At 36.4% G+C, this 24,458-nt stretch overlaps 2 protein-coding genes across 2 annotated transcripts; one reads left to right on the top strand and one right to left on the bottom strand.

Annotated features, from left to right (window-relative positions):
- Positions 1–8,636: 8,636 nt before the first annotated feature.
- On the bottom strand, positions 8,637–9,446 carry ccl20a.3 (chemokine (C-C motif) ligand 20a, duplicate 3). Its single transcript, XM_079819773.1, has 4 exons — positions 9,350–9,446; positions 9,033–9,132; positions 8,869–8,946; positions 8,637–8,766 (listed from the first exon to the last, which is right to left on the bottom strand). Exons 1-4 carry the CDS (start codon positions 9,426–9,428, stop codon positions 8,724–8,726), a joined length of 300 nt encoding a protein of 99 aa, XP_079675899.1. The 5' UTR covers positions 9,429–9,446; the 3' UTR covers positions 8,637–8,723.
- Positions 9,447–18,915: 9,469 nt separating this feature from the next.
- Positions 18,916–19,967, top strand: ccl20a.4 (chemokine (C-C motif) ligand 20a, duplicate 4; the record flags this gene model as incomplete). The annotated part of the gene is made up of 3 exons (XM_079818479.1): positions 18,916–18,991; positions 19,674–19,782; positions 19,886–19,967. 3 exons carry the CDS (start codon positions 18,916–18,918, stop codon positions 19,965–19,967), a joined length of 267 nt encoding a protein of 88 aa, XP_079674605.1.
- Positions 19,968–24,458: the final 4,491 nt, after the last annotated feature.

Here is a 24,458-nt window from a genome sequence, read left to right as displayed (position 1 = left end):
GATGCTCTGACCCAGTCGTCTAGCCATCACAATTTGAATTGGTCCTGTTCAAGACAATCTCCTGAACTCCAAACTGAATGTCAGAATGGGAAAGAAAGGTGATTTAAGCAATTTTGAGCGTGGCATGGTTGTTGGTGCCAGACGGGCCGGTCTGAGTATTTCACAATCTGCTCAGTTACTGGGATTTTCACGCACAACCATTTCTAGGGTTTACAAAGAATGGTGTGAAAAGGGAAAAACATCCAGTATGTGGCAGTCCTGTGGGCGAAAATGCCTTGTTGATGCATGATGAATGGACCTACTGATTCAAGCTGATAGAAGAGTAACTTGGACTGAAATAACCACTCGTTACAACCAAGGTATGCAGCAAAGCATTTGTGAAGCCACAACACGCACAACCTTGAGGCGGATGGGCTACAACAGCAGAAGACCCCACCGGGTACCACTCATCTCCACTAGGGCTGCTCGATTATGGAAAAAATCATGATCACGATTATTTTGGTCAATATTGAAATCACGATTATGTAACACGATTATTGCATTTATTAAAAAGACACCTTTCAACAATTCTTAAATTGAAATTGTAACATTTGTTGTACTTTTTGAACTATTCAAATAAATAATATAACATATATTCAAATCAAGTATAAAAGTATTCAAGTAAAAATGATAACCACAAATAAATAAGATCAACAATAAAGTGCACTTCCGCAATCTCTTGAAAACAAGTAGGCAACATTTTGGCAAAGAAAATTTAACAAATTCCAGCTAGTAACTCGATCAGAATATTAAAGGCTGGCTCACCATCAGCCCCCAGAATTAACAGCAAATAAGTTAACTAATATGTAAGACAAAATAAAAATGATTCATGGTTGTGGATTGCTGTTTTTGTTTCTTTATTAGATTGTCATAGGTCACTCTGTGTTTAATTTTCAAGTGGTTAAACAAATTTGTGGTGTTCCCTTGCGTTGCAGCCACTACCATCTTGCACGTAGCATGTTTCTGCTTGTCGTCTGATTCCTCGAAGCCAAACTGTTCCCAGACAACGGAGTTGGTTTTGCCTTTTTTGCTCACCAAACGCTGCTGTAACTGGCCTCCTTCTGCCATCTTTACTCGCGCCGAGTTTTTAAATTCCAGCGGATGATATGCACACGAGTCACGACCTGAGAGAGTTTGTGGCTTCGGGAGGGGCGGATGTGCGTGTGAGCGTTTCATTCAGAACGCAAGACAAAATAAGAGTGTTCTTGCAAAACAGAACATGGCAAAATAATAGTTTTTTCTCGATTGTACTATTTTGGTGATCGTTGGGAGCCAAAATCGAAATTGAAATCGAAATTAAATTAATTGCACAGCCCTAATCTCCACTACAAATAGGAAAAAGAGGCTACAATTTGCACAAGCTCACCAAAATTAGACAGTTGAAGACAGAGATTTTTCTGTTGAGACATTCAGATGGTAGAGTCAGAATTTGGCGTAAACAGAATGAGAACATGGATCCATCATGCCTTGTTACCACTGTGCAGGCTGGTGGTGGTGGTGTAATGGTGTGGGGGATGTATTCTTGGCACACTTTAGGCCCCTTAGTGCCAATTGCCCATCGTTTAAATGCCACTGGCTACCTGAGCATTGTTTCTGACCATGTCCATCCCTTTATGACCACCATGTACCTATCCTTTGATGGTGCATTATCCTGCTGGAAGTAGTCATGTCACAAAGCTAGAATAATTTCAAATTGGTTTCTTGAACATGACAATGAGTTCACTGTACTAAAATGGCCCCCACAGTCACCAGATCTCAACCCAATAGAGCATCTTTGGGATGTGGTGGAACGGGAGCTTCGTGCCCTGGATGTGCATCCCACAAATCTCACTCAACTGCGAGATGCTATCCTATCAATATGGGCCAACATTTCTAAAGAATGCTTTCAGCACCTTGTTGATTCAATGCCACGTAGAATTAAGGCTGAAAGCGAAAGGGGTCAAACACAGTATTTGTATGGTGTTCCTAATAATCCTTTAGGTGAGTGTGTATGTATATCAGGGGCGTAGCTAAGGGGGGGAAAGTTAGGACGATTCTAAGGGCCCACACACTTTTGGGGCCCCCAGAGATCGGTTTTATTAGTAGTAACAGTACTAGTAGTAATGTATTATAAATGTATAATCTACCAAAGAGTTAAGGCCTTTGCACACTGAGTCCGAAATATTTGCATGCGTTTTTTCGTATTCGTGATCCGAAAAATTGGTCACGCACAGAGACCTTGCACACTGAGTCCGATGCGTATTAATGAATGCGCTACGAAAAAAAGCCGCAAAACAACATAAAATGCCGTCTTCAAGTAGTGAGGATGATTTTTTTTGTCCTCTCTCTTAAAAAATGAAAAAGAGGAAATATTGGGTCCAACCACTTCTGCGATCGCGTAGAGAGGAAGGAGAGTTCCTCTTATCAAGGAGCTGCGGGATTATCCAGACCGATTCAAAGTTTACTTTAGACTGTCAGTGGCTCCGTTTGATGCTTTGCTAGTGATACTGGAGCCACATATTAAAAAGAAGACCACAAATTTCCTTGAATCAATTTATCCTGAACAGAGACTATGTCTAAAGGGATCCGCGCGCGCGCGCGCACACACACACACACACACACACACACACACACGGTTTACAGGGACTTGGTGTGCTATAATTATAGCTGTGATATAATCATATTTGTAGTATTTTTGATACAGTGATATTTGTATATGTAGGTATCTGAGCACTGGCGATTCATTCACCACCATTGCCAGCAGTTTTAGGTTGGGCATCAGCACTGTAGATGGGAAAAACGGATGCGAACAATGCAGAAAATCGAACCTGTTCCGATTTTTTTTTTTGACGAACGAAAGTTTCGGAGACAGTGTGCAAGCGTAATTGACATAACATGAGGTCGCATTTATTTTTTGACGTGCGAAAATTTCGCATGCGAATTTCGGACTCAGTGTGCAAAGGCCTTTACAAATATAAAAAAATGATGCCGCATTTCCGGCAAAATCCAGCAAAACACTCCACTCATGAACCGCTCACTCACCGGTAAAACTACGTTCACTCATATCCCACTCCGACATGACGTGCTATAATTGTTGCAGCCATTAAGGTATTTATTTTTATATTTATGTTTAAATATTATAATGTGGTTTTTTTTTGTCTATGTTGTCGATCTGTCTATGTTGATTATGAAAAGTGAACAGCATGAGATAGGACACATCATAAGATGAATGGAGTTGATCAGACATGATTCATTGACCACTTCATTAAGTTTTGTTTTGGATAAATTGTATCTTAATTTTAATCAATGTTTCATCAGCCAATTGGGGCATTCTGGGTTGAGCGAGCGGAGATTAATTGGTCAGTATTATTAAATTGCAGACAAAGATTTTGGATAGCTAGGTTGGTGTGGTAGAGGGCCCAACATCAGTTTCTTTCATAGGGCCCAAAATTGCTAGCGGCGCCCCTGATGTATATGTACTATATATAAAAGAACATCTTTTAAATCAATGGCTTAACAAAGAGTTAAATGTAAATACCATGTGAATTTGATGAATATTCAATACCAAGAGTACTATGATATTGTATGGCAGGCTATTGGTTGAAAATTATGTTGTACCCCTGAAAATTGGAAGGCAGTGATTGGTTTACCTTTCAGGATAAGCATAGATGTTGATCCAAGAGCAATTCCTTAAACCTCATAAGCCGAGTGAACCTATGGATTCCCTGAGAGTTATCACTCAGAATTGGTTGTTATTGCATTATCGTCAGTGCTATAAATATAAAGCTGTATCTGCACCTTTGTTGTAATAAATAACTGTTGTCATGAGTCGGTTCAATAAACCCAGCAATTGGGATTTTATGGTTCTTTTCGAGCCCTAAAGCAGTCCGTTTCTAGCACAGCTCTGTTTGAACACAGATCCACAGCACTGGGATCTCACCTCCTTGCCTGGAGCTGTAAATGAAATAATCAAAAGTAATGCAGAATGACATTGTCTGTCTGAGTTATTCTCAGTGCTAGTTTATTTTAAGGGCCCCAATGAATGGCTTGAAGAGTGCAGTTTTCTTTATTTCCTGTTTAAATAGGATTTTGGGGTGGGACATATGACCAATAGACTTTATTCACACTGCATGAACCAGATAAACTCTGCAATGCCAATAATAAGGGATATGAATGCTTAGCTAATAGTTAGTTTGGGCTAATATGGACAGCTATTACATACTATGTGTATGAGTTCATGTGGTGGGGGAAGTTTGCTGTTCGCCGTTGCGTTAAAGGAAAGATTAGCGCTAGGCAGTGGAGCTGTTTTGTTGCCGTGTTCCTGTTTGTGTGTGTGGGTGTTTTGGAATGTGTGTGTTTCTCCATTATTCAGCAGGAAGTCCTCTGTGTGTGCAGCCGTGCAGAGAGGACTGAGGCAATGATGTCATCGCCAATCATGAGAGAGTCGCTGGTAATTAAACAACTCAGCTGCAGGAAGCGTGTGATGTACTTTTTGGGGCAAAAATGGCTGCAAAATTCCCTAGAAGCAGCCAATAATGAATCATTCATTTTGGGGTGCTGTGAAATAGACTAAATGGTTCATAAGAGTAAATAATGTGTTTTTCAATTTTACAAACAGCCAAAGTTGAATTTTAGTGTTAAGCCAGTAACCTAATAGTATTATAATTAGTTAGTGGGAGATTTTCGTCCAAAAGGATGTTACTTTTCATTTTAGTGTTCAGTGCTCTGAAACACCAACGATATACTTGTGAACAGTTTTGGGGAAAGTTTCTTTCAAAAGTAATGTGTTACAATGTTGTGTTAACCTCTAAAAAAGTAACTGATTGCATTACAGTTACTTTTTATGGAAAATAATACTTTTTTCTCACCTCAGCTGGGCTTGCTTTGTTTAAAAAAAAAAAAAAAAAGTGTGTAGAGCCAAATGTAAAGGCTCTTTCTCCACGGAAGGAAAAATGCTAATTCACACCTGAACAGTAGAGGGCGCAGCTCAAACCTTTCAGCTGTGCTGTAATAAGTTCAGTAATAAACAAGAAATACAATTGTGATCTAATGTGTCATTTTTGCTTATTGATATGGTTGAACTTCATCTTTGAATGTCATCAGCAAAGACATTGGTTAATAAAGTGAGATTAATTACATAAAGCATATTTTTGTTCTTTAAACTATTTAACTATTGCAGGTTTACGTTTCATTTTGAGGAATACTGAATCTGTTTTTGTAATGCATACTCACATTTAGTCAAGAGCTACAATAAGCATCCTGTTCACACAGCACACACACAGCCTCTGCACTTACTCACAATTTCTTTCAACATGAGGACAGAAGAGCTGTCAGCCAATACATGGGAAAACAAAGTAACTTGCGTTACTTTTTGAAAAAAGTAACTGAGATATTTTGTTGTATATTTAAAAGTAATGCATTACTTTACTATTCACTTGGAAAAAAGTAATCGGATTATGTAATCCGTTACTTGTAATGTGTTACCCCCAACACAGCTCATTAAAAAGTTGGAAATAAAAAGAATTTCATAGTTTTCCCCTATATTTAGAAGGATATTTGATACCAATGACATTTTGGCTGTGTGTAAGGTTCCCATATTAGGCAGCTTCAACGTCTTAAAGGGTTAGTTCACCCAAAAATGAAAATTCTGTCATTAATTACTTACCCTCATGTCGTTCGACACCCGTCAGACCTCCGTTCATCTTCGGAACAGAAATGAAGATATTTTAGTTGAAATCTGATGGCTCTGAAAGGCCTCCATTGGCACAATGGCACGGTTCACTCTCAAGACACTTAAAAGGTACTAAAGACGTCGTTACAAAGTCCATCTCACTACAGTGGTTCTAAAATAACTTTATGAATCGGCGATAATAGTTTTTGTGCAAAGTTTTTGTTATGAATCACTGAGCCGATTCATGATTCGGATCGTGTGTCAAACCGCCAAACTGCTGAAATTTGGCGATTCAAACCGCTGAATCGACTCGCTGATTCATAACACTTCGAAGCTTCACGATGCCTTGTTTTGAAATCGTCATCACTATGTAAGTCGTTATTTAGGGTTTTTTTGCGCACAAAAACTATTATCGCCAATTCATAATGTTATTTACTGATCTGTGATCAGTAATTTCTGATGTGTAGCTAATTATTTATTATTCGTGCACACAATGCGGCTTCTCTCTCTCCAGACAGAACGGTGTTTTCGTGTTTTCAATCTTGTGAGTCAGTGTTTTTGTACGTCCTCGTCGCGTCTATCGGTTCTAAAATGTGCATACAGTCATGAGTTTCTGCTCAACATCGGCCTCACACACGCCGAAGCTCGGGCTGCACTGGCCGTTGGCCTTCAACATCCCCGGCCCCCAGTACTGCATCTGGCCCACAGCAGAGGCACCAAACGTGGCGTGAGATTAAGCAGAAGGGGGGTAAGTGTGAGCATATTCGGGCTAGCCAGCCTAGCCCCACAATAAACTGGATTAGATTCGATTACTGCTGTTGTGTCTTTGTTTGCGCTGTGTGCTCAACGCGCGTCACTGACGCTTTTATTTTATTTAAAAAATAATGCTATTATCAACACTTACTTTTAACTCGTTCATCTCGACAGCTGTAATGGTACTTTGCATGTGTTACAAAGTTGGTAAAAATGATGAAGACGGACTCAGTAGGTAACTCAGTAGTTACTATAAATAACTTTGTTAGCGATCGCTGAGCTCCGTCTCTGGTACGTTAGTGATGTCCGGTTCGCGAACAATCTTTCTTTTGAACCTGTTCTTTTTAGTGAACCGAATCAGTTCACCAAATTGGACTGAATCGTTCTAAACGGTTTTCGTCTCCAGTCAGCGCTGATCCATAATTTACTAAAGTTACTAACTTTCTGACATGAGTGACAGTCCCTCCGACTAGAAATAGACTAATAACCTGAAGTATATGCTGTAACTACAACAGTTCAGACATGCTGAGAACTGATGTGAAGTGAACTCAGGTCCATCCGTCTCTCTGGCAGCAGCTTGTGCCTGCTCGTGCCTCGTAGACCAAGTTAAACCACGCCCCCTCCGCTCATTTAAAATACAAAGATGTCAGCCAATCACAACAGTGGGCGTTTTTACTGAAGTCTCACAGCAGACACGCCTCTTGAAGCAGGGCATTCAGCCACAGGGCAAACAGCTGTATAGAAAAAATGCCTTTTATTTCTAAATTATGACATTTTATGATGTAAAAGTCATACTAACAATATAAGTACACCTCAGGAAACATTATAAAATAATAGAAAAATGCCATGCCATGGGACCTTTAAATTATATTTTTGGATACTTTTATGATGCTTTTGTGTGTCTCAGTGTGATCTTCAAATAGTCTGCTTTTGTGTTCCACTAAAAGAAAGTCATGAGTTTAGATCATTGTGAGGGTGAGTAAATGATGAAAGAATGATCATTTTTTTCGGTGACAAGCCTCTTTAGTTTCTGTTTTCTTGTGTATTTCTGTAGGCTATATTCACATACATCTCCTTACCAGTATGAAATAAACTGTAGCCTATGATTTACTCTCACTCTAGTCATCAATGAAGTTTGCAGGGAATTGTCTTTCTTCATCATTCTCACTTGGGAGTTTTTATTTTTCATAATCAGATAAATTATAATATCTGAAATTAAATAACAAAGATCCGGATTCGCTCATTTATTGTCATTTATTTTGAACACTGTGCATCTATATCTTAGTTTCAACCATGAGCTGTTCATAACCTACTAATGTCACATAAGAAAGAAAGACCTCATTAACAATGCAGTTATGATTCTGACCATAGAGAAGATTGAATTAAGAACTTAGTTTATTAATAGATTTGTTGCTATTGATGACCTAATCCATCCTGTGCTGGCTACAATCGCTGGTTTAGGACAATGAAATCAAAATGTTTTATTTTCTATAGAGGAGGGCGACACCATGTGGAGCTTCTGATTATTTCATCCATTTTCTTAGTCTGTGTAAAGTTCGTGACACAAGAGAAGAACAATGCATGTGTAACTAAATAGGCTATTCATTTGACGGATTGTCTTTTCAAGGTTTGTTTGTTCTAAACCAGAATGAAGTTGTTCTGCATTCCAGTGCTTCCTCTTAGATGACCTTTAATGTTATTTCCCAGAGCTGAAGCATGTATGGGGAATTTTTCACCTACGCCTCTCATTCATCTCATTAAAGATAACTTTCTCTGTTCAGTCACAGAACATATTCAAAATAACTCGCTTTTTAATTTTTTTCAATCACAGCACGAATTCCTCTGCACTTTTAATCTTTTAGTCATATGTAAATCTAGTAGGCTAATCTTCTAATGTGCATTTATTTTACTGCTATTGAAACTCATATATGTATCTAGTTAAATTATTATTATTTTTGTACAATTTAACTGTTTACGTTTGAGCTACATGAACAGCAATTTATTTTACTGCCGTTGTTCTGAAACTCAAGTGTCACTAGTTAAAATTATTCAAGTTATTATTTTTCGTACAATTGAATTAAGTTTGAGCTACAAGAACCACAATTAAATACAAAAACTTTTCACTTTACATAAAAAAATATTTTAATGCATTGAATTAAACAATTTAACATAACATGCATACACAAATATGCAGAGTACATTATGCAAATTTCATAATGAAAAATAGATCCTCCTCCAATGAAGAATTAGTAACATCTGTTTGGCTTCAGATGTGTTCAAATTAGACTCTTGAATGTTTTTTGTTGATTGCTTGCACTTTCTCCCTAAAATCAGAAAAGAAATAACAGAATCATTAGCTTCAATTCAATGTTGAACAATGAATTTTTCTTAATTTGTGCTAATTTATCAATGGCAATCAAGCTTACCTCAGTTTACGAATGGTCTCCATCACCCAGGTTTTGGAGGGGTCTGTGCAAATGTTCTTGCCTTTGTTTGTGTGTAATCTGTGGGGTTAGGGAACATCTTTTAGTTTGTTTTTCTTCAGGAATCGGTCATTTATTAAATAATGCACTATGCATCTTATACTTACATCACAGCATCAATGTGGCAGTTTCTTGTCATGGTCTGGATGGAATATCCTTTGATATATGACATTGGTATTATTCCTCTGGTGTACTTTCTGCAACACGCTGTAAACACAAGAATATGAGCATGTTAAAACCTACTCAGTGTATGTATATATTTGATAATTACAAAAACATTTGAAACATTTTCCACATATCAATGTCTCTGAGAAACAAAATACTTATTCCAGTAAAGTTGTAAAAACTAAAAATGTATCTATGATTGTGCAAATATCTGATAACGCATCGACTTGTGGAATAAAGGTAAGAAAGATGTACTTACATAAAGCTGAGGCATCTGTACAGAGTACACTGAGAGCCACAACCATAAGCACGATCACAGTAGCTGAAACCCGAGTCATCGTCTCTATCTGTGTTTGTGTGAGATCCTTAGAGCAAGAGTGAGATAATAAATGGGGCCAGTGTGGTGTCTTTATATACAGTAGAGTAGGTCGGACATGGAATAACCGAGGGCTTTCCGTGCCTACGTAAACAGATGTACATGTGTAAAAAAAAAAATTAACCACAATTAGATATAATCTGTCTGTCAGTCAAACAGGTGCAACAAGGAAGAACGGAGGAAAAAAAATGGCCTGTGGGAAAGAACAGAGGTTTTTGTATGTTTACTTCCTTGAAAGAGAGAGTGAACCACCAACATATTTGAATGGTTTCCTCCTGGTAAATTAATAATGTTGGAAACTCCGAGAGGCCGTTAGGTACAAATTGAAGGTCACTGGAACAAAGACAAAATTTCAGGACCAGACTGCGGCCAAAAATAAACCTCAAAGTCTACTTTTGTTCAGTGTTGTTGTGACCGAAATAGATGTTGTGTAATAGTACATTAATTTACACACCTAAAGGGTGTGTGGCATTTATCAGTTTGAGAGTACGTAGAATGACATCATAAATGTTAGCAATGACTTTTACAAACAATTTATTGAATTGTTTTTTTTGTATTGTAATATTTCAAATCAAAAATATTATTTAATATTGCTAAATCAACCAAATTATTATTATTTTTTAATTTACATGTCACAGCAGCAACATACACTCTAAAAAAAGGGTGCTATATAGTACTAAAAGTGGTTATTTGGCTCATAATCATAGGGGAACCACTTTAAGTGCTGTATAGCTCCAAATATTGGTGCTTCAGTGGTTCTTTGGGGTGGTTAACCCTTAAATGCATGACTGTTTCGCCAAACATTCTTACATATTCAGGTCTTTAGCGACCCGGATCTATATGGATAGATCTATACCTGTCATATAATACTGTATATAACAATTACAGAGAATAAAATAAAACATATTTCGTTACCTTGAAACGTCACTTCATCGTTGTGTATCGGACATTGCCACCTTGTGGAATAAAGGGGAATTGCACATATTTTGTCACTATAGATTAATTTATTATTGTGCAGAAAAAAAATACGTACAATCTTACACACCTCGGGTTGTTAGCGACCCTATACAATTTTGACAAAAAACTAGAGGAAAAACAGGCATACAATTATTATAAATTTTTTTTTCTTGTTATATTATTTAAAATGGATTGATTGAGGAATACTGATGTCTAACTTTATCAAATTAATGAGGAGGAGGGTAGTGAATGATGTCTCGGGTCGCTAAAGAACCGCGGTATGCATTTAAGGGTTAAGGTGCTAGCACCACTGTCGTACAAAGAACCTTTTAAGCCCCTTACAAGCCAAAGAACCACTGTTGGTACTGTTTAGCACCATTTTTGATGAATAAATAAAATGCGATATGGCACCTCTTATGGGTTCCAAACAGCACCATTTGACAAAGGTGCTGTAGAGCACCTTTAAAGATACGGTTCTATATAGCACCAAAAGTAGTTCCCCTATGATTACGGCCAAGAGCCACTTTTAGTGCCATATAGCACAATTTTTTGTGTATACTATAAATTGAATATATAAAAATAAATTTAAAAAACAACATTTACACCAACCTAACACGTCAACTCATGGCACTGTATACAGCAAATCACTTTGATTAAAGGGGGGGTGAAACACTCAGTTTCAGCCAATCTCGTGTCAATCTTGAGTACCTATAGAGTAGTTTTGCAGCCTTCATATCTCCGAAAAGTCTTTAGCTTTATCATATTTATAAAAGAAAGATACGTTGTACCAAGTCTTTCCGGAAAAAACAGAGCGGCATGTGTGCGGGGCTAAACAGCCACGAGCGTGCGCAGCTAATGCGCTGAGAGCGTCTGAAAGCTGTGACATCCTTAAACGTGGAAAAGAAAACGTTATCCTAAATAAACCATGACTATCAATCAGATTCAACCACACACATATGATCCAGAATCTGATCCAGAGGCTGAAATTGAACGGGAGCAGCAGCAGCAACTACTACAGCAGGACGTCTCTGTGTGGTATGTATTGTAACTGTATATATTTGCTTAGCGGCTTGTCATGCGCAAGTTTTACAACATTTGTGTGAACACCATGTTTACTCATGGTTTATGAGGTCATAAACCAGGTTTATAAGGACTTAAAGTTAGCAGTAGCAAGAGGAACGGTTTTGCACGTCATGTTGTTTACCTGAGGTGCACTTACACGCCGATAGCTAACAAATCAAAGACATTTGAAGCAGTTTTACTCACCGTTTTCTTCCAACGCATGACCGTGAACCTTAATCGCTGGAACCGCTCCATCTTTCGGATTTAGACGAGCTACAAATCCGGAGATGAACCGGGCCTTGTTTATAAAACGATCGTCGCCGAAATGCAGGGAACAAACAAAAACACTTGCACAACTCCGATGCTTCTCCGGAAAAACAAACTCCATCCACTGTCCCATTAACGCTGGGTTCTTTGGGAGGCTGTACAGGGTTGTCTTGCCCTGACAACCAAAAAGACTCATCTTTGGTTGATTTCGTGAAGTCCTGTGACTGCAGCGCAGCCGGCTTCCCTAAAGCTGAGCAAAGCGCGTTAATGAGCGTGCATTTGCTCCCTCGCTCTGGTCGCGCGCGCGCCCCCTTCCTGGAGAAGAGCCCGTACGACCCGTACAAGGACATTCTGCCCTTGCTGACGTCAGATACTCGAAAAAAACTTTCCGACACTTGTGAGAAACCGGAAGCAGTATTTGTACATCAGTATTTGGCACAGAAATACTCCTTAAAACGTCCAACTTAAAAAAAAAAAAAACTTTGTCCATGTTTAGCATGGGAATCCAGGTCTTTATCAGTGTAAAAAACTCAGTATGCATGAAACAGCATTTCACCCCCCTTTACGCAGATGGAAGGAAAGACGTATGTGTCTCTCTTTTGAGCAATGAGCTACACATAGCCCACACTGTTTCATAAAGGGGGTTAGATTTATGATTCATAATGGAAGACAACTTCCTTACCATTCTTTCTTGCCCAATTTCATCTACAGTGGGCAGAACTAGCACTTCAACATACCACAACAGATGATACCACAGTCTCATAAAAAATCATTAAAAGTCTGGCACACACCAAATTAGGGATGGAACGATTACCGGTTTCACGATAAAATGTAGCTACTGACGGTAATATCTTTTAAAATGTAATTATCATTAAAACCTTGTGTGATTTATCACGATTTTGAAAACTTGCGGTAAATCCTGTCCAGTCAGCAAGCTGTTTTTTGAATGAGAAGAAATAGCAAAAGGCAGTGACAGCGCTGGGAGATTTTTTAGCCTTCTAAAAGGACCAAATCTGAGGTGTGGTCATATTTTGGCTTTTACAAAAGTCCTGAGGGAAACTTAATCGAAGATGGTCACCGTGTTTGCAGAACATGCCAGCAGAAAGTTGCTGTAATAGGGGGAAACACTTCTGCGAAAGCAAGGCAAGTGGACTTTAACCTCAATACCAAAACTTGAGTCAAAGACGAACGAACTAGTTCAGACAAGACTAGGGTGATGTTTAAGGGATAATAATCGGGGCTTGACATTAACAACCGCCATTTGCGGGTGTATTTCGGCTGAGGCGTGTAACACAGTCACTCATAGCCACTTGGGCGGTTGAACTTATTATAGCCTTCTCAAAAGCCATCTGTTATAATCACATGTTTTAAGTGTGTGCATCTGTTCTTTTTGAACACTTTCATCGCATTTGAAAAAAAAAACTTGATAATATAACCGTGATAATTTGGGTCACTATGATCGTGATGTGAAATTTCCATACCGTTTCATCCCTACACCAAATGATCTCAGCTGACTGAGCAAATGCATATGGCTTCTTATGACCCTTGTTTAAGTAGACTCCAAGATATTTATTAGATTTCACAGTTTCAATGTCCACCCCTTGAATATTTACAGGGACAATTTGATGTGTTTTCTTTTGGAAATCTATCACAATTTCTTCTGTTTTACTTGCATTAAAAGGATAGTTCACCCCAAAAGGAAAATTCTGTCATTTACATTTAAATCATCATTCTTTCTTCTGCTGAACAAAAAAGAAGATATTTTGGTCAGTAACCAAACAGTTGATGGGCCCCATTGACTTAGTGTATGTAATTAGTTTTCCATATCCCCCAAAATATCTTCTTTTGAAGAAATGTATACAGGAACAACATGAGGGTGAGTTAATGATGACAGAATTTTCATTTTTGGATGAACTATTCCTTTAAGCTCAAGGAAATTAGCACCAAATTCAACTTGCACCAATCCAAAAAATCTTCCAAATTCAGTCAGTCAAACATATATCAAGTATATATATCAAATATATATTATTATACTTATACTATACACACATACATTCATTTATACCTACAAAATTAATTGTTTCTGTTTAAATCAAGTAAAAAACAGCTCTTTGAGATAATTGCAGGTTACACTTTTTACAATGTATGGCACTTTAAATTTGAGTTATAGATTAAGTTGTAAAAGTGGCAGGGGAAATTATCAGATTTGTCCCACAGACATATTTTATTAGTATATTTCTTGGAAAGGTTTGGAACTATTATACTGATGACCACCCATTATGATCTGATTTCCAGTTGTTAAGACCCCCCAATCAGTCTACATGCTTTAATAGACAACTTAAGAAGTCGGGGAAGGTCCACCTTTGTCCAACTAAGGTCCAGTGCATTTGTGAGGTCAGTCACTGATGTTGGACGAGAAGGCCTGGCTTGCAGTCTCCTCTCTAATTCATCCCAAAGATGTTCTGTCGGGTTGAGGTCAAGACTCTGTGCAGGCCAGTCAAGTTCCTCCACACCAAACTCGCTCATCCATGTCTTCATGGACCTTGCTTTGTGCACTGGTGCGCAGTCATGTTGGAACAGGAAGGGGTCATCCCCAAACTTTTCCCACAAAATTGGGGGCATGAAATTGTCCAAAATGTCTTGGTATGCTGAAGCATTAAGAGTTCCTTTCACTGTAACTAAGGGGCCAAGCCCAATCCCTGAAAAACAACCCCCACACCATAATCCCCCCTCCACCAAACTTTACACTTGGCACAATGCAGTCAGGCAAGTACCGTACTCCTGGCAACCGCCAAACCCAGACTCATCCATCGGATTGCCAGACAGAGAAGTGTGACTCCGTGGAATATTTAGTAGTGAGGAAATTTCACGAATGGACTTGAATGATACGCTTAAATTCCCTGAGCTCCTGAGAGCGACCCATTCTTTCACAAATGTTTGTAGAAGCCGTCTGCATGTCTAGGTGCTTCATTTTTCAAGCATCTGTGGCCATGGAAGTGATTGGAACACCTGAATTCAATGATGTGGAGGGTTGTCCCAATACTTTTGGCAATATAGTGTATTTTTTTTACAGCATTAAACACTAACAGGTTTTTTTCTCTGCACTAAAAAACAAATAAAATAACACTTAATTTCAATATTTATTCTCCTTGTCCAGTCCAACGTTTGCTGGGGAAATTCACAGTCCAAGTTATCAAGACAGTTTCATTAAAGGGATAGTTCACCCAAAAACGAAAATTTGATGTTTTTCTGCTTACCCCCAAGGCATCCAAGATGTAGGTGTCTTCGTTTCTTCAGTAGAACACAAATGAAGATTTTTAACTCCAACTGTTGCTGTGTGTCACTCATATAATGCTTGTCAATGGGGTCGAATTCTATCGAGTAAAAAAAACATCTTTGTCTGATATGAGGTGATATATTTGCATAAATACCGTTCGGTTTCTCTCAGAAACCGATCGTTTCGTGTCTTAAGACAACAATGTGTCGTCACGAGCCGCGGGGTTTAATTTGAAGTTGTCTGTCCATGTTTTTTTTACTCTAATAGAATTCGACCCCATTGACAAGCATTATATGAGTGACACACAGCAACGGTTGGAGTTAAACATCTTCATTTGTGTTCTACTGAAGAAACGAAGACACCTACATCTTGGATGCCTTAGGGGTAAGCAGAAAAACATCAAATTTTCGTTTTTGGGTGAACCATCCCTTTAAATTAGGACTACTGCAATTTATTTTTTACATCAATTCATGCAGAAATCTGAGTTTAAATTACTCACAATGTTAAGTTAATGTAGTCATCAACATTATTATGTCAACAGAACTCAACAAAATAATGTTTGTAATTTTGAAGTTAAGTCAATAAATTCAAATTTTTAACTTGGCCACCATGCATTTATTCAACTTGTTGTAAAAAGTCCCCTGAATTAAGACGTTTTTACTATTTAAAGTGTTATTGACCAATGTTTGTGTTTGTTCTCAAAGACAGCAGCACATGGAATATTTTACATACTGTCAAACCGCTTGGAATCACCATTACAGATGGAGCGATAATGATTTCCTAAAGAGTGTCACGGTCCCTTTGATCAGGGACTTTTGAAACAAAGAACCTTTTAGCAACTGGGAATATCCACTAGGACAGAGACTCAAACCTTAACCTTTTGGTTAAAGTGTGAATGCATTATGGAATTATGATTGTACTGTGTCTTATGATTATACAACACACCACACCACACAAGATGCACACATATGGATTGTTCTGAACTATGTTCAACAGCGTCCTCATTTCCACATGCCATGCTGTGGTTTATGCGGGTGTAGCTGACTTTCATATGTTTTCTAGGTCATAATGTTTTATGTAACTCATGTCCTAAAATCGAAAAGTGAAATAGGTCAAGAGTGAGAACAAAGTCTTACAGTGCTCCTTTAGCGATGAATCACTTCCCTTCAAACCCGCATCCTTCGCTTTAGTCTTGTTGCACGACTTTAAACACCTATTTTAATGTCACTGAAAAGCATTGCCCTCAGTAGTGGTTTTACTAAAACATTCTCACATTCTTTTATTTACACCTCCAGGTCTAGAGAAGTGTCATGGTGCTTGACATTTCAAGTTTAATTTCTATGAAAGACTCTTATGATGTTATAAAACAGGGGAGTGTCTGAAGAATTATAGTTAGATCATATTAAGTCGATCCTACTGTTTCTTCTCATCAGACGCTGTGATCTGATCTAAAGCTGTGATAAGAGAATGCGTGTGGGGTTTCCTGGAAAGACAGGCACCTTTGACCACTTAATGTTAGTCTAACTGTTAGACTAGATGTTTAAATGACTGTATCTCTGTTATTTATTTTGACTCCCATATTATATTAAGTGTCTTTAACTACTAAGATTTAACTTAATCATTTGATACATACATGTTTTTACATTGTGCTTATATTTTTAAAAATACCTACATCAGTAAAAAAAAATTATTTAAATACATAAATAATTGCACTATTATTATACAGTGTTATTATAGCTTTATCAATATTTAAAATGGGCTTTTATGTTTATATTTTTAGTTCTTATGTTAATTTTAGTTTAAATGTTAGTACTTTCATTATATGCTTTTGAAAATGTATTAGTTTGTTGTTGTTTTTTAAACATTGCTATTTAGGTTTAATTTATTTTTAATCTATTTCCAGTTAATAATGTTTTAACTTAAACTTATTTCTATTTATTGCTAAGGCAACCTTTATAATTTTCACTTACTTAACTAATATTAATATTTTATTTTATTTCAGGTTTATTCAGGTGGTTTTAGTTAACGATAATAATCCTGCAATACACCGATCCCTTAACCCACCTTAAACTAACCATACCACAAACCTTGCCCCCAACCATACCCTTATCTCACCTCAATAGCAGCAACAACAAAAACATGTTTGGGCCTTAACATTGGGCCTAAACATGTTTATTTATTTTTCTGACTCAAGTACATATTTTAGTAGTTAAAGAAAAACCTAATATAAAGCATGACCTCTTTTGGACTTAAAAGTAGATGGAAATTCTATTTAACTTGAGTACCTCATCTGCCATCAAAGATTTACCATTTCCTTCCTCAAAAATGCTTGCCTGAAATCGAGAATAATTCATGAAAAACTGAGCCATCTGAGTCTCTGCTCAGTGTTTAATGTTTAATGAACATTTGCATGACTTTGCATTTTATAGAATAAAGATTTGAAGGAATTCACACACTGCCAATGAGATGAAGTCTGTTCTTTAGGGTGTGACTTTGTCTCTTGTATTTGTTTATTTTATTAGTATATAAATATATGCTATTTATACAGTACATCATATATTTTAAAGGGTTGTGTTTCTACTGGACAAACATACGTTATTTAAAATAAACAGAATTTAATAAAAATAAAAATAAAACTTAATTTCCACTGAACATATGCATTTAGTTTTTGGCACAAATTTTTGTTTGGTCACATTTTTTATACTAAACAGAGGCGGACAGTAGTGAAGTATTTATAGTTTCTACTCAAGTACATTTTTCAAGTATATTTATCAGTGTTTTTCTTTCGAAAACTTAACTACATTCCAAAGCATTATTCCATTATTCCATTCCAAAGCATACATTATAATATATAATGTCATACTTTTTATTGAACTACATTTCATAAATAAAAGTTTTGGGTTTTTTTAACCTTTAATGCTTAATTACATAAAAATATAGTACTTTCTTACTTGTATTTTTTATGTAATTAAGTATTAAATGATATTCAATATGGAACGTAGTGCAGTAAAAAGTATGACATTATGCTTTGGAATGTTGTTAAGTAAAAGTTTTCCAAAGAAAAACACTCTGATAAAGAATAGACACGTGAAAAATGTACTTTAGCAGAGTAAAAATACTCGACTGTCTCTGGTACTAAATAAACATGTATATACATTATGAGCTGTACATAATTTAAATTCTTGTATAAATACGTTTTTTCATTGTTCTATGATTGTTTTTATGTTTAAAAATGTCAGTCACAGCACCTAAAATCTATACAGTACATTCATACTGTACATTTTTACCTAAAATCTACTTGTTAAGAAAAAAAAATCATACATTTTTTTAATTAATCTAACGTTTAAAATGTTCAGTTATTTAAATAATTATAATATAGAAAGTCTATTCTTTTTTTTTTCAATATTAAAATGAGGCAATAGCCTTTTTAATATTTGTACCATTGTATTTACAGTCAAGAGTGATTTTGATTATTATATTTGCATTCAATTAATTGCGTTAGAATTATATTTACCAGCTCTTATAATGTTTAGTGTCTAAACTGGTAATTTCATTAATGACACAATGATTGCTTTAAAAAAAGAAAGAAAAAAAGGCAGTGATTATTTCACAAATTGGGATATTTAGAGGGATGGAACATCCCACTTTATTGCACACAAATGTAGCTGACCTACTAATATTTAACACTCTGATTTTCCCCTGTCTTCCACCCCATGACGTGGTCTTCAAATTCCCCTCATGAACAGCTATATAATGTAGATTTTGGGGATGCTCTTCATCATCAATATCCTCAACATTGCTGCTATTGTCCGCACAACTAATTTATCAAATACTTTTGATCAGTTGAATTTTTATTTTTCACCTATAAGTGGCTTGTTTCCGTCCCATGATGAGCAGACTCGTCCTGACGTCATCGACGCTGCTGCTGTTGCTGTGTTTCTGGGTCACTTTGAGTCAAAGCAGTAAGTAAAACTCACTTCTATCAGATATTCTCTTTGGTTTCAAGTGTTTTTTCAGTGCTTTGAATGCATTTTTATACATTTGGGACGAACACGTTTACCATATAGCTGCCATGCTTGATAACCAGGGCTTTTGCAGTTGATTTGTGATGAATTTAGATCTTAACTCAGTGATGAATTGAATAGACCTACTACTAAAAAATGTTACATCTTTAACTTATCTGAGCATCACTGGCTTGATAGGGCTTTTGCAGTTGCATCACCAAAAGTGTTGAAATTCAGTCGTTGTCACTCACCTTTATGTCGTTCCAAACCTGTATGTTGTTGTTTTTTCTGTGGAACAAAAAGGAGACATTTTAAAGAATTATTTAGCTCTTTTCCTCAAAATGATCATCTTTTGCCTTTTTCATATGACTCCAAGATGCCATTGGTTCTAGCATTGTTAAGAAGGTTTTACAAATAAGTTACTGTACTTATAGAGATTCAAAACATTATTTTATAGTTAATTCTAAATTGACATGTATTCGTTGAACAGATGATTTTACCCAAAGTGACTTTAAATACAATGCCAAGTTTACTACCAGAAAAGTGGGCAGCCTTGAGGGTTAATGCATCTTTAAATAAACCTGTGGGACAGGATAGTTGGTCAGGTAGCACATAAACTGATAATCTGTCATGTGTTAAGGTCCAGTGAGGTGCTGTACCAAGTATTCATCGCAAGCTTTTCCTGTTCTCCGGCTGAAAGACTTCACTCGGCAGGACGCCACCATGACCTGCAACATAAAGGCTGTCATGTGAGTAACAACGCTGGTTCTGTCTTGATAGATTAAAATGACATATCTCGGATATTAATGATCTGTGATATCTACTTAATCTGGAACATTCTCTCTCCTTCAGATTTACTACAGTAAAGGACAGACTGATCTGTGCTAACCCTGATGATCTATGGGTTCATAAAGCTATCGCACATATCCAGTGAGTTCAGTATGACACACTTACATTTATGTTTCTTAAAAAACAGTGTATATTGAACGGCACTGAGCACAAAATGTAACCTTAGTTGTGAATATGACTAAACTGGCAAACATTCTGACCCAGCTCAAATTTTTGTAATGTGCAAATGTAATAATTTTTTTGTAGTTTTTCTCCTTATGCTGAATATACTGGCAATTGAGCTGAAGTTACAACTTGAAAAGCCTCTCATAAAAGTTTTATTTTGTTTCTTGCAGGAAGAAAAAAGAAAGTCAGCATAATGTGGACACCATCAAATCGGCCTAAAACTGCCTTAATCTGAACAAACCAACAGACCAACATTAAACATATTGATTAGAATCTATTTTTTATAATTAATAAATTAAATGGTTTTGACAGCAACAATGTGTCTTTTTTGTCTGCTATTGTTTCATCTGCAACATTTCTAATAAGGTTGACTTAGTTTTGAAGTATTTTCACAATTTGTTCGCAAGGTTGCTCTGGCATTACAACACTCTAAATAAATCTCTACAGCAGGACACCGAGGTTTTGCTCTATTAACGTTTATGAGCTATAATGATGAAGATTTTGGACACGAAGCATTCTCGGATTATAATAAAAATATTTACGTTAACTGTTGTGTGTATAAATATTGTAACTGTTCAATAAATGTGTTGACATTGGATGTGCTCTCGCTCACGCGACCTCATGTGTGTTTTTGCATATCAGTGACTTTAATCTGATAACCAACAAAATGAGATAAATTACTGTTAAATTAATTCATAGGTTTTATCCAGATAAGTGCTCTCTCAAAAGACTTAAAATTACATTAATACCCTCAGTTCTTTCTGTTTAGAGAAACTTTAATCTACTTTACATTTATTTTGGAATTGCTCTCACACATCAGTGACATTTTGGTTTGATATTTGTGATTTTATCAAAGATTGATCCTAATATTAATTGATTCATACAAATGTAATTTTTGGTTTTGATTAAGGTGAAAAATTATATTTATTTTGTAAATCTTATTTTTCTGTTAGCCAAATACCACATTAATAAATGTAATTTTTTTTTTAAAGATTTAAACTTGAGATGTATTTTGTATCCATTGAGTTTTCTAAAAGCGTAAAAGCTACGAGAACAGTGTCTGTGTTTAAGGACTTGGAACTTAATCTTGACTGAAAGACTGAAGGACATTTGTGTATTATTCCTTTATCGTGGTATGACAATGATGAAAATTAATGTTATTATTCACGCAGTTCGTGACATAGTCACGAAATTTAATCTATTGATTCGTGTTCATTGACACGAATTTCCCAATTTTTTCGTGTCACTCAGCACGACTTTCAATCTAATGTAGCCTATTTCAACGGGACGTATTTTTCGTGCCTGCACCACGTTTTTCTTTCGAGAGCACATTATTGTTTTTTTTCTCAATTGTAATTCATTTTGCAAACTTTAAGAGCTACATTACTCAACATTTAATCAAGAGATTTTAATCCTCGTTTTTATTGCTTTATATTCGGTAGGCTATACTCAACATTAATCTATTTATTCGTGTCCAAGGGCACAGATATCCTTCTTTTTTTTTCGTGTCACTCAGCACGACTTTCAATGTATTTCAATGGGACGTATTTTTCGTGCCTGCACCACGTCTTTCTTCCGAGAGCACACTATTTTTTTTTACAATTGTTATTCATTTTGTAAACTTTAAGGGCTACATTACTCAACATTTAATCAGGAGATTTTAATCCTTGTTGTATTGCTTTATATTCGGTAGGCTACTCAACACGAATTGGTTCGTGTCCTCTAGCACGAATTTTCTTCTTTTTTTCGTGTCACTCGGCACGACTTTCAATCTAATGTATTTCAAAGGGACGTATTTTCCGTGCCTGCACCACGTCTTTCTTTGCAACACGGTCTCACCCCTATTCGTCACTTGACAACGGAGAGGGTCGTCCGATAGATTTGAGTGCAAATCCCTCATCTTTGAATTTTGAACTTTGATTATTTTCTAACACTAACTCTTTTTCCTCTCTTTTTTATTAAATTTTATACATTAAAATTACATAATTACAGGACGGTATATTTTCTATATGCTTAAAACATTCATCATTATATTTGATAATTTTCGATCACATATTGTGGTAATTTCCCCCTCACGTCCATAAGCCGACGTTGAGGGTAGCTAGCTGAAACCCTTTTCTCATTCGGTAATATCACGATTTTTCCTCTCTTTTTAATATAATTTCGGAATACATTAAAACGACATAATTGCAGGACTGCATATCTGCTGTAGGCTTAAAACATGCCTTAATTTATTGTGGGATATTTTATAATTGTCGATGGTATTTCAATTTGCAATAGTGAGCCTACTTAGTTTTTTTTTGCGCCAAAAAAAGAAAAGAAAAAATCTCAATACTGATTATGAAGTTGTAATAAATTAATTATATAGCCTACTGCAGAAATGTTTATTACTTTATATGGACATATCCTTTGGCAAAGAGATGGATGCATTCTGGGAAGTGATATGTGTTTAAATGTAATGGCTACATACTCGTTTTTCCTTCACTTGGACATTTATGCTGACCCCTTTATAATTGAGCACGGATATAAAATATTAAGACTGTACTTTTGAATTATGATTGATATTTTGGCGCAATTTTGTGCAACACGTCACTGTGCGACCATCGCAGAAACCATTGCCCAGCGCGATTCCACCACGGTAAGTCGCTTACAACAGTCTAATAAGCAAGATGAATTCATGAGCATTATTTACACGTCCAAAATTAATACAATTACGAGTTTATAAAAAAACATGTTCTAGGCCTAGATATAGGTTCTAGATATATATGTAGGCCTATATATATTAATAAAAATTAATAAAAAAAAAAATGTTACGTGACTTTTAACAGTAGCACAGGAAATAAGAACGTGATCTGTATTTATTTATCCTAAGCATTTATAAGAAAATGGGAATCACTCACTATTAGGGTACACTTTTTAAATCTTATATCAACATAACACTACATAATTAACATTTTCTTTTGTTCTCCCTGCAGATCCTGTCAAACATATCACCTGTCGAACATATCTGAACCTGCTTTTTAAAACCCAAAGGCACTTTTAAGAGCCATCTCTTCATTATTTTCTATATCTTACATCCTCTCTGTTCTCACTATCTATATTTCTGTCCATCTCTTCAATCTTTATCTATCTCACGGTCTTTATCTATTGCTCTTTCTTTCCTCCCTGTCTGTCTTTGTCTACTTGTCTGTCTTACCCATCTTTTGTCAGCCTGTCTGTTTGTATCTGACTGTGTCTGTCTGTCTGTATCTCACTCTGACTGTCTGTCTGTATCTGTCTGTCTGTCTGTATCTGACTGTCTGTCTGTATCTCACTCTGACTGTCTGTCTGTATCTGTCTGTCTGTATCTCACTCTGACTGTCTGTCTGTGTCTGTCTGTCTGTCTGTCTGTATCTGTCTGTCTGTCTGTATCTGACTGCATTGCAATGGCCACCAAGCATAAACTTGATTCAAAGGATCCCCACTACCAAGAGAGGAGACGCATGGCTCTGGAGCTGAAACATGAACACATTCTAGCTGAAGCCAAGGTTAGAGTTTTTGTACACCTCAATCATTTTATAACAAACATAACAAATTAAAGTAAAACATGATGAGGAATATGTAAGAATGATGAGTGCAGAAGATTTAATACAGGTATATTGCATGATGCATCCTGCCATGCTCTGTAACGTGTTAATAAGGGAATATAATAATAATAATAGTATATGCAGTTCCATTCCTCTGAGTTACAGAGACTTGGAGAATCTATTCCAAGGCTCATTTAAGCTGTTCAACACCTTACTAACACACTATGTTGTGTTTTCCTTTCACAAGTTACCTGCCTTTTGGTTACCATACTTTTATCAACATCAGTCTTACAAGAAATATTCACTCCAATACACAGAGAGCAGCTGATGAGAGGAAACGTGTACGAGACCCTCCACACACCTCTAAAAGGGACTCTGTAGGACGTGGTAAGCCGAGGGCGACGCCAAGCCTCCGCTACAGGTTATATCTGGATTATTTGACATTTGTAGGAATTTACTATGACAATGTTGGACCAACTCAAATTAGAACAATGTAATTGTTTATTGAGAGTTTAAAATATTCAAATATCTAAAAAGACATTAAAAAGTAGATAAACCTTTCAGTGACATTATTGTAGGAGACACTACCAAGTACTTAACAAACATATGTCTGATTTCATAAATTGTTTAGTATATAGTTTGAAAAGAAGAACAAGAATAGAGTGTGATAGCCTAACTTGTTCTTATTCTTCTATTACTGTTTTACAGCCACATACCCCACGGTTGATTGCTCCCTGTCATCCAGTGTGGAGGCTCCACTTGCTGCAACCTCAACAAAACTAAATCCTCAAGAGGAATTTGGTAATTCACAGTGATGAATTTATGCATGTACAGTATAAAAAAAG

Source organism: Gobio gobio (genome assembly GCF_949357685.1).
Source record: "Gobio gobio genome assembly, chromosome: 6".
NCBI classification, from domain to species: domain Eukaryota; kingdom Metazoa; phylum Chordata; class Actinopteri; order Cypriniformes; family Gobionidae; genus Gobio; species Gobio gobio.
Note: the sequence above shows the minus strand (reverse complement) of the source record. Positions and strands in the feature narration are given on the sequence as shown.

What these genes read in the sequence shown, in the direction of transcription:
- ccl20a.3 (XM_079819773.1), bottom strand. Translation starts at nt 9,428, where the DNA reads ATGACTCGGGTTTCAGCTACTGTGATCGTGCTTATGGTTGTGGCTCTC. An exon ending in TACAGATGCCTCAGCTTTAT is followed by an intron (nt 9,133 to 9,349) that starts GTAAGTACATCT and finishes TTGTGTTTACAG; the next exon opens with CGTGTTGCAGAAAGTACACC. An exon ending in TGCCACATTGATGCTGTGAT is followed by an intron (nt 8,947 to 9,032) that starts GTAAGTATAAGA and finishes CTAACCCCACAG; the next exon opens with ATTACACACAAACAAAGGCA.